The sequence below is a fragment of the Miscanthus floridulus genome, chromosome 11 (assembly GCF_019320115.1).
Source record: "Miscanthus floridulus cultivar M001 chromosome 11, ASM1932011v1, whole genome shotgun sequence".
Lineage (NCBI taxonomy): Eukaryota > Viridiplantae > Streptophyta > Magnoliopsida > Poales > Poaceae > Miscanthus > Miscanthus floridulus.
The window spans coordinates 58,361,338-58,377,399 of NC_089590.1; the positions used below are offsets into that span (position 1 = coordinate 58,361,338).

Below are 16,062 nucleotides of genomic sequence, written 5' to 3' on the forward strand. Positions count from 1 at the left end.
GTCGAGAAAACCCAGCTGATTTCGTGACCAGCTCCGTCCTTGTGCAATTTTCTTTTTTGTTTTTTCTGTACCTCTTCACAAATTATTCTCAGGAAAAATATATTGTCATTACAAACTAGCCCATTGTTTCATGCATGGCCGTAACCGTAAGCGTTCTGTGCTGCTTCAAGTTTGCATAGTATCCATAGACTGCCTACAGATATAACCGCTGCGCAAACATGGCCAGCTTACATGACAGAACAGCAAGACATGCATGATATTCACAGCTACAGTGCAAAACTTGCATGCATCAGATCAGACGACGCCCTGCTGGTCTCGCAAGACGGCATAGTTGATCACGCGGGCGACGGTGCCCATGGACGGCCGGAGGTTGGGGTCGTAATGCAGGCACTGCACCGCGATTCTCCCGAGCTGTAGGTGACAACCAGGTCGACATGGTTAGGTTCTGGCGCCATGCCAATGGCTCGCAAACCCAACTAACTACTGGCAGAAGAAAAGTTTTCGTGTGTAAAAGACTAAAAGCTGTATATTATTATGGATCGAGAGTGAGACCTTGAGAGCTCCTGCAGGAGGATACTGATCACCAAGCTTCGGATCGATACATTCCTGAACCCTGTCTTCCGTCAGCATCGGAGTTGCCTGATGCACCACCATGATCAGGAAATCGCCAGAGGTTTTTGCGATTTGGTGACTATTATTAATAACAGATACGTAGCAGAAGAGTACTATGTGTAGCACAGTAGCAGCATCGTTTTTCGAGGACAAGACCGATTCTGCATTTTTATGCTCCTGCTGCTGTTCTCGTGTTGAACTAGATCATGCGGAGTACTGTACCAAAGACATCATAGCTACTGCCTACTTAACTGCCTTGATTTACAATATTATTGCTTGTAGCACTTGGAGGGCAAGCTCCATCAATTTTTAATCTGGGGGGCTAGAACTTTCTTTCAGGTCTTCTTGAAGCTGAACAAACAAAACACATTTTGATCAATGTGACTGAATGTCACCTAAATCTTCCACTTGTGTCTAGGAAAGCACCTCTTTCGATTCTCAGCTCGTTAGGTAAGAGAATGGTTGATAATTAGGAGGAAAGACTATGGCTGCAATTATTCCAATTTGGTTTAGCGTTTCTTTTCATTGTTTGATTGATGTGGTCTAGCATTTTGGTTACCTTCAGAAATCCGCAACCAATAATGGTCTCAGGGTCAGGGGTGGGTGGCCTACAAGTACCATACGGAGTACTAACAAATTCTAACCCTTATTTTGCTACTGTGTAGACGGGGCGACTTTGATAATTCTTACCCAGTTCACCAGGCTTCGCTGGCCCTGCGGCAGCGTCCGGTCCAACGGCTTCCTACCCGTCAGGAGCTCCAGGAGAACGATGCCGAAGCTGTACACGTCGCTCTTGTCCGTCATCTGCCCCATCATGGCGTACCTGAATGAACAACCCCAAACCATGAATCCGTCAGAAACCACCCGACCCGACCCCAAACATCAGCAGCTGCTGCTGCAGCAGCAGCAGCCACAAACAAAGGCACGTACTCGGGCGCCTGGTAGCCGAAGGAACCGAGCGTGTGCGTGGACCGGTTGAGCCTCGCCATGTCCGCGGCCTGGCTGAACATGTTGTAGTCGGCGATCTTGGCCCTGAACCCTTCGAACAGCAGCACGTTGGTGGAGCGCACGTCCTTGTGCGTCACCGCCGGCTGCACCATCTCGTGCAGGTACTCCAGCCCCCTCGCCGCGTCCAGCGCGATGTGCACGCGGTGGATCCAGCTCAGCACCGGCCTGCCGGCTCTGCCCTGCTCCGGCGGCGCCAGCCCCAGCATCTCCCTGTCCCCTGCGTGGTTGGTTGGTTGGTCATGGCGCGCATGAACCGACCGATCGTCAGCGTGGACTCGACTGACTGTGAAGGCAGCCGGTGCTAGTTGCTGGCAATCGAAGAGTGAACCGATCTCTCTGTATTGTACCCACCGTGAAGGACGTCGTGGAGGGTGCCCATGGTGGCGAACTCGTAGACCAGCACGCGGAGGTCGCCACTGATGGTGTACCCGAGCAGGCGGACGAAGTTGTCGTGCTGCAGCCTCGACGCCACCCCGAGCTGCTTGAGGAAGACGACGTTGGACGCGTGCTTGGAGGGCTTCTCCAGCCGCTTGACCACGGCGAGCCTGCCGCTCCGCAGCGTGGCCTGGTAGACCTTGGCGTAGGACCCCTGCCCGATCAGCTTCTCGCCGGAGAAGGACGCGGTGATCTCGCTCAGCTCGCGCAGCGGCACCTCCGGCACCTCCACCGTGATCACCTCCTCTGGGACGGGGCCGCCCGATCCTCTCCGTTTCTCTGAAGCGAAGCACAAGTTTTCGGCGCGTCAGTAACTTATGGACTATGGTGTGGAGGTGGAAAACTGCAGAGTGCTTGGGTTATCAAAGCGTTTGCCGCCGATGTTCGTTCCAAGTGTTCGTCGTGCTGCCAGGTTTCAGAATTTTCATAGCAGAGCAAGCAGTGGCGGATCCAGGATGAGATAAGGAGGGGGCTAAGTAATGAACATGTTGATTAATAATAAAGATTTAATGATGATTTATGCTTGATGCTACAGTAATTTAACAAGGAATTAAGCCTCACGGGGGGCTGCAGCCCCCCCCCCCTGGATCCGCCAATGAGAGCAAGTAACACACACTCACACAAAAGCAAAATAAAGCTACTTTTCTTTCTTTCTTTTTTGTGCTGACTGCAGAGCATGAGGATAATCCTTTTAAAACCTAAGGGGCCAGACTATGGGAGCAAAGAAGAACAAAAGAGTGACAAAAAAAAAAGGGTTTCTGAATCGAAAACTGTACTGAGCACACAGACACGTCCGTTACGGCCTAAAAGCAAAACGGAGCACCAGAAAACGTACCGCTCCCAGGATCCGCCGGGAAAGCGTACGAGTTCCTGGCTTGCTTCCTCCCGATCCTCGGGAAGCAGCCGACGTTGCCGCCGTCCCCGCCGTCGCCGCCGAACACGCTCTTGGCGTTCTCCCACCACCCCATCGCCGGCGCACGCAACACACAGCACAAGCGCTGTCGTAGCCGTCGCTCCCACTCTTATCGCTGAGCCGGAGCCGGGACTGCTCGGTGGTTGCAGAAGTTAGCAGCTCCTAGCTAGCGTTGTGACGTGAGCAAGACGCAACGACCGGTGGCTGTCGGCTTATGTATCTCGCACGGAATCCGCTGATGGTTTCGCTGAATTTTTCTCAATCCGTCCCGTCCTGTGGACGGCAACGCTGCAAGAGCGAGCTGAGAGAGAGAGAGCAGCAGCAGCAGCAGCTCAGAGGTAGACAAAGTTCCGAGACGAGACCGGGAAACGGGCGGGCCAGCGATGTGAAGCACGGCCGTGACATCTCTGCGCGAATTTTCTAGGCCGCGGGGCCCAGCGACGGGGGAGCAGCTCCGGCCTCCGGACGGACCGTGTGTACGTTTCTGGACCGAGTCCGCAGCCCGCGCGCACCGCTGCACTGCAGTCTGCACCCACGACCTAATTTTTTACGATTTGAGCTTTTTTCCGACAAAAAATTACATTTGTCCTTGGAAGATTTAAACTTATTTTTGCACCCTGGGTCGACGCTATGAGTCCTGATATGGAGGTAACATATCTTGACGTCACAGATCTTATCGTCAAGGTGTCTAGCAGTGCACGGTAGAACATCCTAGGGGACATTAACATGGCGGTAGCTCAGCGCCAGAATATACCTGACTGTATGTCTCCCTCCTCCACGGCAGTTGTTAGTAGCAGGAGTAACAGAGCGCCTGGGCGGGCCTTTACTCTATGCTGTCACCATCACACGCCCCGGTGCGGTGGTGTGCATGCACCATTCCATGCAGCAGTTCAACCGGATGAACAACACCAAAAATTAAAGACAGTGCCTTGTGCGTTGCAGTAGTACTACCTCTGTCTGTGAAAACGAGTAACTAAATATGGGTGTCAGTTAAAGTGCTTCATGTTTGATTATATTTTTAGTAAATAATATTCACATTTATAACTCCAAATTAATTTATTATAAAAATATATTTCGTAATTAATCTAATGATGTTTATTTGATATTATAAATATTTATATTTTTTTAACTATAATTAGTCAAACTTAAAGTACTAAATCATTATACTGTTTTAGAATTATATTCTTTTGTAAATGGAAGGAGTACGTGTTGCTAGCTGTATTTCTATAGCCATCAATCAGAAACACTGCATTTTGATTGATTTGATCATCTGTAGTATTACTCTGACGATCGGCATGCGTGGTGCAGCAGCTGGTCGGCGCTAAGGCGACGCGCGTGTTGACGGCGCGCGCGACAAGGCTGGCGAGGACGGCTGCAACGACGTGCGTGGAGCAGGGTGACGTGGGTGGAGTACCGCGTAGCTAGCTCTGCTGTGGGCTGACATGGTGCCCATGTATGAATACCACTGTCACAAAAGAAAGCTAAAGGGTTGTTTGGTTCATCAGGAATTCCTAAAATTGTTGTCACATCGAATGTTTGGATACATAAAGTATTATATATAGACTAATTATGAAACTAATTACATAACTTGCGACTAATTTGTGAGACAAATCTTTTAAGGCTAATTAGTCCATGATTTGACAACGTGGTGCTACAGTAACATGCGCTAATGATAGATTAATTAGATTTAAAAAATTCGTCTAGAAAATTAGCCTCCATCTATGTAATTAGTTTTATAATCAATCTATATTTAATGCTCTTTATTAGTATCTAAACATTCGATATGACATTAATTTTAGGAGCGACTAAAGAACCAAACACCCCTAGATAACAACGATCGATCTGAAAGGTTTATTAATTCGATACACTGACAGACACATGTACGTACGTACCCCTTTCAACCAGTAGATTTTAAGAAACAACAAACTTTATCAATTCGATACACTGACAGACACATGGCCAAATATACATGTGACTTAGGACCTACGAAGTACTATGTGTATATAGATACGTAGACAGATAGATGAACCCAAATGTACTGGAGTACACAGTAGTATCACCTGATGGCTTTATTTTCCTATACTGTATTTTCTACGGCATTTAAAAAAGGCCCTTAGCCAGAATCCATTTGTTTAGAAGAGGTGTTCGTGAGTCCTCTTTTTAGAGGGCAGACTTTTTTATAATCTCTGAGAGAAGATCTTTAGTTATAGAAATTGTTTTTAACGTCATTTTTTTCATCACCAAATAAATAAGATAAGGTTAGCAAACAAAAAGAAAAAAAAGTATGTTGAATCGAAGTTTTAATGCTGCAATATAGCTCAACTATACATCTCCCGGACACCTTTTTTTAATGTGATTATCAACTAGCCAAACACACACCCAACCCAAAATATGAGGTTGTTTGAAATTTTATTCTAGGATTAAATGATTTCAAATAAAACTTCTCAACTATTAAGTTACATAGCATGTTGAGAGATAAATTTTTTATATAAAGTTCGCCTTCATAATACGTCTAGCCAGCCGCCTCGGGAACCGCACGGGTAGGCTTCCGCGTGCCGCAGCAGGTTGCAGCTGCAGGCAGCATGACCGTGTTCTCTTGGTCTTTGTCTGTCCAATGCGCTCTCTCTCCGGCTGTGTTTAGTTCGTGAAATTTAGGAATTTGGCTGTTGTAGCATTTTTTTTTATTTGACAATTAGTGTTTAATAATGGACTAATTAGGTTTAAAACGTTCGTCTCACGATTTTCAACTAAACTGTGCAATTAGTTTTTTTTGTCTACATTTAATGTTCCATACACGTATCGTAAGATTCGATGTGATGACTACTGTAGAACTTTTTGAAAAACTTTTTGAGAACTAAACAAGGCCTCTGTCCAAAAGACATGGTTGCTTGAATGCGAGGCAAAGCAATAGAGCAGGTCAGCAGCGTGCGACAGGCAGCTACAGCACAGCTGAGGTTGGCACCAGACATCACGGCGCCGAGGTCGGCGCCCTACTTCACGGCGTCGAGCTATGCCATGTCGAAGCCACAGTAACGCCATGTTATTATCTGGTCTTCGACCTTGGCGTCAAAATCTATGGCACCGAGACGTTTTACCTCAGTGTCATGAGTCCTGGCGCCAACCCCAAAGTCCAAAGATGAGTTTAAGTCTTCCAGAAGGCTAAATATAAATTTTCTTAAAAAAGTAACTAAATTGTAAAAAATTGAGCACCCATGACTCCAGAGCCTCACGTTGTTTGCTCGTCTCATCCTGCCCACCATTGGTCCAAGCGGGCGGGGCTGAAGCAGCGACATGGCTAACGTGTCGCTGGCGTGCAGTGCCTTTGAGCTCGATGGGCGCTCCGACTGACGCGCTGAGACCGTGCCACGGAATGCGCTTGGTCATCGCGGCACGACATGTCACGTACGGCACGGGTACGCAGAGGTCTCGGCCCGAGCGGCCCCCGCGGGCGGTGACCGCTCCGAAAACTGATAGAGTTCTTGTGGCTAAAAACATGATTTAGATGAGAAATTTGATGACGTATCTCGTCATGGCGCGGCGCGATGTGTCTTAAGTATCGGAGTAGAAGTAGCATCATAATGTTGCGCGGTCCAGTGACGACGATGAAGACCGATGGAGCTTCTCGCCACTCACAGCGCTCTGACTAGGATTAGGAACTTTGATGGGGCTGACGGCTGCGATCAACCTCATGTCTCAAACCCCAGCTCCCACCTCCTTTAGATAGCGCTACGCGAAGGAGGCCCACTAGCCAGGAGAGCTGCTGGGCGCCCACGATCAGGGCGCGAGTCAATGACCCAATTGGCTGTTGGGCCAAATTGATGGAGATCAACCTAACATTCTCTCTCTTGATCTCACCTTATGTCTTATACTTAATTTACTTTATCTTTTTCCTATTTCATCACATATAAGTGCATAGAGCGTGTCTTGTCGTCACTGTCAGTTGCCATTAGATTTAACAGCTACAATGCATCTCTCTGTTTTTGAAACAGATTCTCAGCTAGGCCCTCACTATCCAGAAATCATAGGCTTTCTCGTAAATCCATGTCGACTGTGTGTTCTCTAAACGCACTGGGTGGTTTGACTTAGGTAAGCAAATCCACAAGTACTTGCTTGGTACTTATATGATCAATGCTTTCAAAATGATTCTGGATTTTTTCCTTTTACAACATATAACTTAATGACAATGTGTTTGGCAGCACACTTGATCTGTTGTCTTAAAAGTTAACTACTTTAAATATTTATTGCTGTTGACTACCATTGTTAAAATCGGGTACATATTCTCTTAACCACTTTTGCCTATTCTAAGGTCTCATGACAAGCTATACTATGGTATGCATCATTGATGACACCACAACTGTTTTAGTGAAGCTTTTCCATAATAATACTCTAATTGCGAGTGTTAGCAACTACTATGAATTTCATTACACATCTCATCAAAACTTAATATTTGTACCCACAACTATTTGAGGATACCACTTAAAAGGTCCTAATATGGCTAGAGGGGGGTGAATAGCCTATTTAAAAATCTACAAACTAACTAGAGTAATTTGATTAGTATGACAAATAGCGAAAATCAAACTTGCTCTAGCTCTACAAGGATTGCAAGTCACCTATTCAACAATTCTAATTGTTATGATCACTAGGCACACAATCTACTAAGTCACTACTCACTAAGAGCTCTCATAATTTCTACACTAAAGAGCTCCACTAGACGAACTTAGGCTACAAAGCAAGCTCTCAATTCTAGCTACACTAAAGAGCTTGCTATAGCTAGTTTGCGAGAATGTAAATGAGTAAGTGAGGTAATTATACCGCTGCGTAGAGGAGTGAACCAATCACAAGATGAATACTTAATCAATCACCGTGAGAATACCAAAGGGCAAGAGACAACCAATTTTCTCCTAAGGTTCACGTGCTTGCCAACACGCTACGTCCCCGTTATGTTGACCAACACTTGATAGTTTGACGGCTAAGAGGTGTTGCACGAACCTCGTCCACACAATTAGACACCGCAAGAACCTACCCATAAGTAAGGTAGGTCAATGACACAAGCAATCCACTAGGGTTACCTTTCAATACTCTACCGGAGAAGGTACAAGTTCCCTCACGATCACCGGAGATGGTCACTAACAATCACCAACTTATGTCAATCCTCCTCCGCTGCACCAAACCGTCTAGGTGGTGGCAACCACCAAGAGCAACAAGTGAATCCCGCAGCGAAATACGAACACCAAGTGCCTCTAGATGCAATCACTCAAGCAATACACTTGGATTCTCTTCCAATCTCACAAAGATGATGAATCAATGATGGAGATAAGTGGGAGGACTTTGGCTAAGCTCACAAGGTTGCTATGTCAATGCAAATGGCCAAAAGAGTGAGCTTGAGCCGGTCATGGGGCTTAAATAGAGAGCCTCCATGAATAGAGCCGTTGGCTCTCTGTTCATTGAAAATTCAGGGTGACCGGACGCAGGACCCCAGCGTTCGGTCGCGCGATACACGCCACGTGTCCCCTACTTTAAACACTAATCGCTCGATCTCAACGGTCATCAGTACATTTAAGTTGTGACCGGATGAGCTGCTCGAAGTGACCGGATGCACCAACACCAGCGTCCGGTCATTTCCAGTAAGGTTCCACTCACGACCTGACACGTCCGGTTGATCACGACCTGACGTAGGACCCCAGCGTCCAGTCACTTCCAGTAAGCTTCTAGAGGTCGAAATTTGCGACCGGACGTGTCCAGTCACGCCTGACCGGACTCGCTCAACGTCCGGTCGCTCATGGTCTTCTCTATGTGCTGCCATGTCAGCGGGATTGGACGCAGCCAACCATCGTCTAGTGATGAAGTGACCCAACGTCTGGTCGAAGACCAATGCCAGCGTCTTCACTGCTTCCACTGACCGGACGCTCCGGTCTAGTTGAGGCCAGCGTCCGATCCACTCTGTGAAACCCTATCTTTTCTGTATAGGGCGCCAGTAGGACCGTCGAACTGTCCACACTCTACGGACGGACACTCAGCCGGTGAAGTTTGGAACCCTTGCTCCCAAGTGCTAAACACAATGTGTATCACCTTTGTGCATATATGTTAGCATATTATCACAAATGATTTCAAGGGTGTTAGCACTCCACTAGATCTTAAATACATATGCAATGAGTTAGAGCATCTAGTGGCACTTTGATAACCATGTTTCGATACAAGTTGCACCTCTCTTAATAGTCCGACTATCAATCCTAAATGTGATCACACTCTCTAATTGTCTCGATCACTAAACCAAAAAGCTCCTATCAACTTCACCTTTGACTTGAGCTTTTTATTTTTCTTTCTCTTCTTTTCCAAGTCTAAGCACTTGATCATCACCATGCCATCAACATCATCACATCATGATCTTCATTTGCTTTATCACTTAGAGTAGTGCTACCTATCTCATAATCACTTTGATAAACTAGGTTAGCACTTAGGGTTTTATCAATTCACCAAAACCAAACTAGAGCTTTCACTTGTTCTTTCTTACTCAGCATGAGGCCTATGATACTTTGCAAAAATTGCAAGACATTCTTAACTCCATTCCAGTGATCTATATCTAGACTCGACTTCTGCCAAAATATCCCGGATACGTAAGCTACGTTAGGGTAAGTTCTTACTTGTATATTCATTAAGCTTTCAACAGCTGAAGCATATGGAACCATGTTCATTTGATCGATCTTATATCGGTTCCTGGAACACTAAAAGTTCTCATATCTATTACCCTTGACTATAGAAGCAGGCATAGGTTTACTAGCATGCTTACTTTATTTCTTTAGAATCTTTTCTAAGTATGTTTTTGTGATAGTCCTAATACCCATTTTCATCTATCTCGGTGAATTTTAATTCCTATAACTAATAATGCTTCACCAACATCTTTTAGATTGAAACTTGAGGACAAAGACTTCTTCTTCTCCAATAGCAGATTAACATCACCACTAGTGAGTAGGATGTCATCTATACATAGGATGTGGAAAGTGAATTTTTCATTCTTGAACTTCGTATAAATGCTATTGTCCTTCTCATTTTCTTTAAACCCAAACTTTCTTATCGTTTCATCAACTTTAAATACTACTGTCTAGAGACTTGTTTTAACCCATAAATGGATTTCTACAGGTGGCATCCTAAAGGAGACTGTGACGCCTAAGAGAGGGGTGAATTAGGCAACTTAAAATTCAACTTCTAAACTATGGCCTCTTTTTCTACCCTTAGCAAAACCTATGCAAAAGATAAACTATCTAGATGTGCAACTATGATTTTGCTAGTATGTTGCTATCTCTACCATAAAAGGAGTAATACAAACAATGTAAATGCGGAAGCTAAAGAGCAAGGTAGAGATATGCAAACTCCCGTCGATGATTCTAGTATTTTTACCGAGGTATCGAAAAGCGTGCAAGCTTCCCCCTATTCCTCGTTGGAGCCTCTCACAAGGAATCCCTCGCAAGGGCTAAGCTTCTAGTTGGGTAACTCCATGGATTGACTCAAACCTTCCCCACACGCAAGTGGGTCTCCGACATGCCTTCCGACAAGCCTCTCCCGGATGCTGCCCTTCGTCTTCACTATCAAGCTTCCCACAAGCGCGGTTGGTGTGATCTCGCAAAACTACAAGCCCCTCCGATGTACAACAATAGTGCATGCAAGCACCGAGTAGTAAGAAGTATGTAAACCTCACTAAACACTAGGTCTAAACCTAGAGCAAGCGCATAAGCGGTGGTCTAATCAACCTAAGCACTTTGTAAAGCACCTATGCTAATCACCTAATGAATCACTAAGCACTATACATGTGGAGATCACTAAAATAGTGTATCAACACCCTAGGTATGTTTCCTCAGCTCCACGCCACTTATTTGGTCAGTTGGGGGTCTATTTATAAGCCCCACTGAGAAAGTAGTTGCTAGGGATAAAATCTCGCTTTTCTGCTACTGATCAGATGCTCCTTTTGTCCTGACCGGACACCTCTAGCCGTCCCAACCGTTAGAGCCACGATCAACTGATCAGACACTGCCAGTGTCCGGTCACATGCCACCGGACGTGTCCGGTCATAATTTCACCTCTCTAGAACCTCTCTGTACTCGATCGGACGCTGCAGTCCTGCATCCGGTCGATTTGCCGCCAGCGTCCGGTCAGTACTGAATGAGTTGTCAGTGATGATGAACAATACCACCGGTGCGTCTGGTCACTTTCAGTCATCAGCATCCGGTCACTGCTGCTGACGCCTGCTGTTGCTGAGCCTCTTGATCGGATCGTCCGGTCTCTTTCCGCCAGCGTCCGGTCACCTCTGTGAGCTCGTTTCTTCACGATCTTACGTCCGACTTGGTTCCTATCTTCGTGCTTGGACTTTACTTGATATCTTGGATCTTCTATTATGCATCTAGGGTCTTACTTATGGTGTTGATCATTGGATCACCATGTCGACTTCATCTAAGTCACGTCTTATATCCTATTGAACTACAAAACAATCACTTACAAATTCATTAGTCCAATTTGGTTGTGCTGGTCATTAAACACTAAAATCCAAAGAAAATGGGCCTAGGGTCTATTTTCCTTACACGTCCCATACGTTCTTTTGCTTCCACGACAAAACTTTTAGGTTGTGCCATGTAAATGTTTTCATATAAATCCCCGTTGAGGAATGCCTGTCTTTATATCCATCTGATGTAACTCTAAATCATAATGTGCCAATAACACCATTATGATTCTAAAAGAATTCTTGCATGAGACTGGAGAGAAAACTCTCATCATAGTCTATTCATTCTCTTTGCGTAAAGCCTTTTGCTACAAGTTATGCTTTATATCTTTCCACATTCTCTTTGAGTCACATTTTGTCTTGTAGACCCTTTCACAGCCTACTGTTTTGGCTCCATTAGAAATTTCTTCTAAGTGTCAAACATTGTTGGTATTCATCGAATTCATTTCAACTTCAATAGCTTCTTGCCATTCAAATGAGTAAACGCTTCTCATGGCTTCTTCAAATGAGGTGGGATCACCCTCCATTTGAATTTCTTCACTAACATAAACTTCATAGTCATCAGAAAACTGGTTTACTAATTCTTTGAGACCTTATGGGACCTCAGCTACTGGCACTTTCATGTGGGGCTGTTGTTGCTCTTCATTGCTAAGAGGCAATTGATTATACAGGCTCATGTATCACAAGATCCTTGTTTACATTATTCATCTTCTTCGAAGAGCCAACAATAGGTGTTGTATAAGTCATATAACATCAACAGGTATCGAGAAATTCATTGTTTTGAATCACTGAAATGGGCACGCAGTCCCGCTTCTCTTCAAGTCATAGGTCTCTACATACCATGCTCCCCCAGATCGTCCCATCTTTTATAAAGATAGTGTATCTTTAAATTTCTTATTTAGGTTTAAACTATTAAAACCTTATATGGCGCTTTAAGCACCGCCTTAATATCTTTGATGGTGACTACGCTATCTTCCTCTCGTAACTTTAAAAAATCTAGGAATTTAGTTGTTTCTCTGCTTAGGGGTATCATTGCTATGACCGACGGTCACATTCATCAAAAAATTTATCTCACTCTTAATGAAGAGTACACATTCATCAACATCTTTATCTCACTCTTAATGAAGAGTACACATGCATCAACATCTTTATCTCATTCTTAATGAAGAGTAGTGTCGGTGTTCCAGACCGGGGGGTCCTCAACCAACCGACTAGTGAATTTGTTCTGCGTGCTCCTGATTCCGAATGGTGATGCAAAGAGACACAAGGTTTATACTGGTTCAGGCAATCGGCGTCCTACGTCCAGTCTGAGAGATCGAACTTGTATTCCTTGCACCAATGTGCTCGTAATAGGGTTTACAAGCTAAGGGAGAGAGGGAACCAGTCCTAGGTCTCGGTAGGGTGTCGTGTGGACCGTCTGAGACGTTGCTCTCAAGCGGTTGGAATGTTTGCGCGTGTGTTTTTTCGTCCTCCTCCCTAAATGGCCCAAGTCCTCTCCTTTTATAGTTGAAGGGAGGGCAGGGACAGTACATGTATTACTATGCGGCATCGTGCCAACAGGGGCGGCATGTCCGAACCCTGTGGCCTGTTCCTGTAGCGGCGTGGCCGTCGGAGTAATCCGTCCTGGGAGTAAAGAGGCGGCGTGGTCGTCACATCAGATCCTGTGCGTCGTGGGAGCCTAGGGGGTGTCTCGGAGCAGACGTGGCGGCGAACGTGCAAGCCACGGTGGATAGATTGTGCACGAGGCCGAGGCCCGGTCGGTGCCGAGGCTTGTACTGTGGTGGGGGGGGTCTCGGTAGGCACGAACCCCGAGACTGCCGAGGTCCTGGTGTACAGTGCCGAGGCCTCGAGCGGGCGGCGGGTCGTGGGCACAGTGGTAGGACACAGTGGCCGGTAACCCCCGTCATACCCTGTCCCAGGCGCTGATCGTGGGCATAGTGTGGGGACACAGTGGCCGGTAATCCCTGCCGTGCCCTGTCCTGGTCGGTATGGCGCTGATGCGACTTCGGGTCGCGTCGGCCATTCTGTGACGTTGAGCCACTGTCCGGCTGAGATTGCGGGAGTGGTTGAAAGTATTAATGAGACGTGACGCGCTATCAGGAGGGTCGGTCGAGGCGGGGGGTGAGGGACCGCGGACGAGCCGGCCTCGAGCGATACGGAGAAGGCTCCTTACCGAGGCCTCGCGCGAGAGGCCTCACGCGATACGAAGAACGCAGCCTCGCGCGAGACGGAGATCAAGCTCCTTGCCGAGGCCTCCCCTGGGGGGCCTCGCGCGAAGCGGAGTTGGTGTCAGGATGCCGAGACCCCCTGCCTGAGGCTCGAGGCGAGGAGGGGGAGGACCCAGTGGGCTTGGTCGCGACGGGGAGGGTCCCACGACTTACCTTTTTGCTTTTATTATTTTTTAGATGGGACTTGGGCAACTCATTTGATGTTTTGCTTGGGGTACCCCATTCCAAGGTACCCGACAGTAGCCCCCGAGCCTCGGGGGGAATGCGTGTTTTCCCCCTGAGGGTTTGCCGAGGCTTGGTTTCTGTCTGCCCCGTAGGAATTGGGGTTTGTTTGTTAAGGTTTTGGTGGGTGCGCGCGAGCACACCCGCCGGGTGTAGCCCCTGAGCCCCTAGGGGAGTGGAGTTACTCCTCCAGGGGCTTTCTTCATTTCCGTGTCAGAACGAGTAGTTCTTATTGCATTTGCCAAGCCCCCAAGCGCAAGTTCGGGTTGCGGGGGTCTCGACGAGGTTGTGGGAAGAAGCCCTCTAGCCTCCGCACGGAGCGAGAGGTTCGTCAGGGGTCCCCTGACTTTGGGTATGACCCTCACGCTTCCTTTCGCTCAGAAGGAGGGGTGGAATGTGCCAGGCTACCCTCGATGGGCGCGAGCGTGGACACTTCCGGTGAGCTGTTAGCGGGTAGTCCGAGTGGAGGCCCGAACCCCATTCGCTGGGGGACGGCTAGTGGTCCAGAGACACACTCCAAGAGTACCAGGGGGTTTCTCTAGTGGGTGCCGAGACCGTTCGCGGGCCTCGGTGGCTCGGTGCCTCCCTACGGTGGGATCCCATTCGGATACTTCTCCGCCGGTCTCGGACACGACTTAGGACGCCCCGAGCGACCGTTCGCTCAGGTCTGGGCCATTCGTAGGCTCGCCCCGATGTCGTCCCTGACTCTGTTGCCCTGGGGCGGCTGTCAAAACCTTTAGGAGGCCCAGCCTTCGAACCCCTGGACCATAACGGGCTCGGTGCCCTTTTATCGCGTTTGTAGTGAAACTTCTAGCGTGGTTTTGGATTGTTTGTCTTTGTCTTGGGTGTTCTGGCCCTTCATCTGGTCTTCACGTGTCCTTTTCGTTCGGACGGAGGGTTAGTTTGCCGAGCCCATTCTGGTCTCGGCAAGGTTGCAGGAAGAGCCCCTAGCCTCTACGTGAGAGGGCCGTCGGGAGTTCTCCTGACTTTTTATACGCCCCTCGCGCGTGAGGGTTTGTTTGCCGAGGCCCATTTGGGCGCGAGCCTAGGTCATGAGGTCTCGGTGTATTTGCAGGAGGAGCCCCCTAGCCTCTGCATAGGGTGAGAAGGCCGTCGGGGGTTCTTCTGACTTTTTATGCGACCCTCGTGCTTCCTTTTCGCTCAGAAGGAGGGGTGGAATGTGCCTCGCTACCCTCGATGGGCACGGGCGGTGGCACTTCTAGTGAGCTGTTATCGGGTAGTCCGAGTGGAGGTCCGAACCCCGTTCGTTAGGGGACGGCTAGCGGTCCAGAGACACACTCCAAGAGTACCAGAGGATTTCTCTAGTGGGTGCCGAGGCCGTTCGTTGGGCCTCGGTGGCTCGGTGCCTCCCTACGGTGGGATCCCATTCGGATACTTTCCTGCCAGTCTCGGACACAACTTTGGACGTCCCAAACGTTTCGCTCGCTTGGGTCTCGGCCCCGTATAGGCTCGCCCGCAGTCGCCCTTGACTCTGTTATCCTGGGGCGGCTGTCGAAACCCTTTGGGGCCCAGCCTTCGAACCCCTGGATCGTAATAGGCTCAGAGCCCGGTTCCTTCCTATGAAAGGAACAGGCCGCGGGAAATATCTTCCCTATCGGCTCGGCCGCGAGTGGCGCGCCTTTTGAGGCGGTTTCATGGGGAGGTGAAACGACGCCTGCTGCCGTAGTGGCCGAGCACGACGTGATGGACGGGACGTAACTATCCTCGCATTTAATGCGGGAGACGTGGGCGCGTGGGCCGCCGAAATCGGCTCGTGGTTAACCACGCCGGACGGGGAAAGCCTCCCCGATTTCATCGCCTGTTCGTTTCACCTCCTCCCTGCATAAATACCCGAAGAGTCTCGCCCCTCCTTGTCTTACCTTGCCTGCCACCTCCGTCGAGCCGTCGCCAGAGCAACGGGTGCCGGGAAGAAAAGGAGGGGAGAGCGAGCCTAGGGAAAAGGCGAGAAAAAAGCGAGAGTGTGGAGGGAGGGAGAAAAACTCACCGCCGCACCCGATTCCTCCATCGCATCCATGGCCGGCAACGTCGTCGTTGTCGAGGCGGACCCTTGGGATCCGTCTGATGTCACTGAGGAGATGCTCCAGTCGCTTGTCGACGGTGGACTTCTCCGCCCGGTGACAGACCCTAGTAGGCCG

At 48.4% G+C, this 16,062-nt stretch overlaps 1 protein-coding gene across 2 annotated transcripts; it reads right to left on the minus strand.

Moving 5' to 3' along the window:
• Window positions 1-39: 39 nt before the first annotated feature.
• On the minus strand, window positions 40-3,233 carry LOC136490855 (PTI1-like tyrosine-protein kinase 1). 2 transcript variants are annotated; one of them, XM_066487049.1, is made up of 6 exons: window positions 2,891-3,233; window positions 1,972-2,334; window positions 1,543-1,837; window positions 1,303-1,435; window positions 553-639; window positions 40-411 (listed from the first exon to the last, which is right to left on the minus strand). In XM_066487049.1, the coding sequence occupies exons 1-6, from the start codon at window positions 3,021-3,023 to the stop codon at window positions 295-297; spliced, it is 1,128 nt and encodes a 375-aa protein (XP_066343146.1). In that variant the 5' UTR covers window positions 3,024-3,233; the 3' UTR covers window positions 40-294. The 2 variants fall into 2 exon arrangements, with proteins under 2 accessions (XP_066343146.1, XP_066343148.1); XM_066487051.1 differs by lacking the exons at window positions 40-411; window positions 553-639 and adding an exon at window positions 679-963 and having other exon boundaries at window positions 2,891-3,231.
• Window positions 3,234-16,062: the final 12,829 nt, after the last annotated feature.

What these genes read in the sequence shown, in the direction of transcription:
- LOC136490855 (XM_066487049.1), bottom strand. Translation starts at nt 3,023, where the DNA reads ATGGGGTGGTGGGAGAACGCCAAGAGCGTGTTCGGCGGCGACGGCGGG. An exon ending in CCTCCACGACGTCCTTCACG is followed by an intron (nt 1,838 to 1,971) that starts GTGGGTACAATA and finishes CCAACCACGCAG; the next exon opens with GGGACAGGGAGATGCTGGGG. An exon ending in TTCGGCTACCAGGCGCCCGA is followed by an intron (nt 1,436 to 1,542) that starts GTACGTGCCTTT and finishes TTGTTCATTCAG; the next exon opens with GTACGCCATGATGGGGCAGA.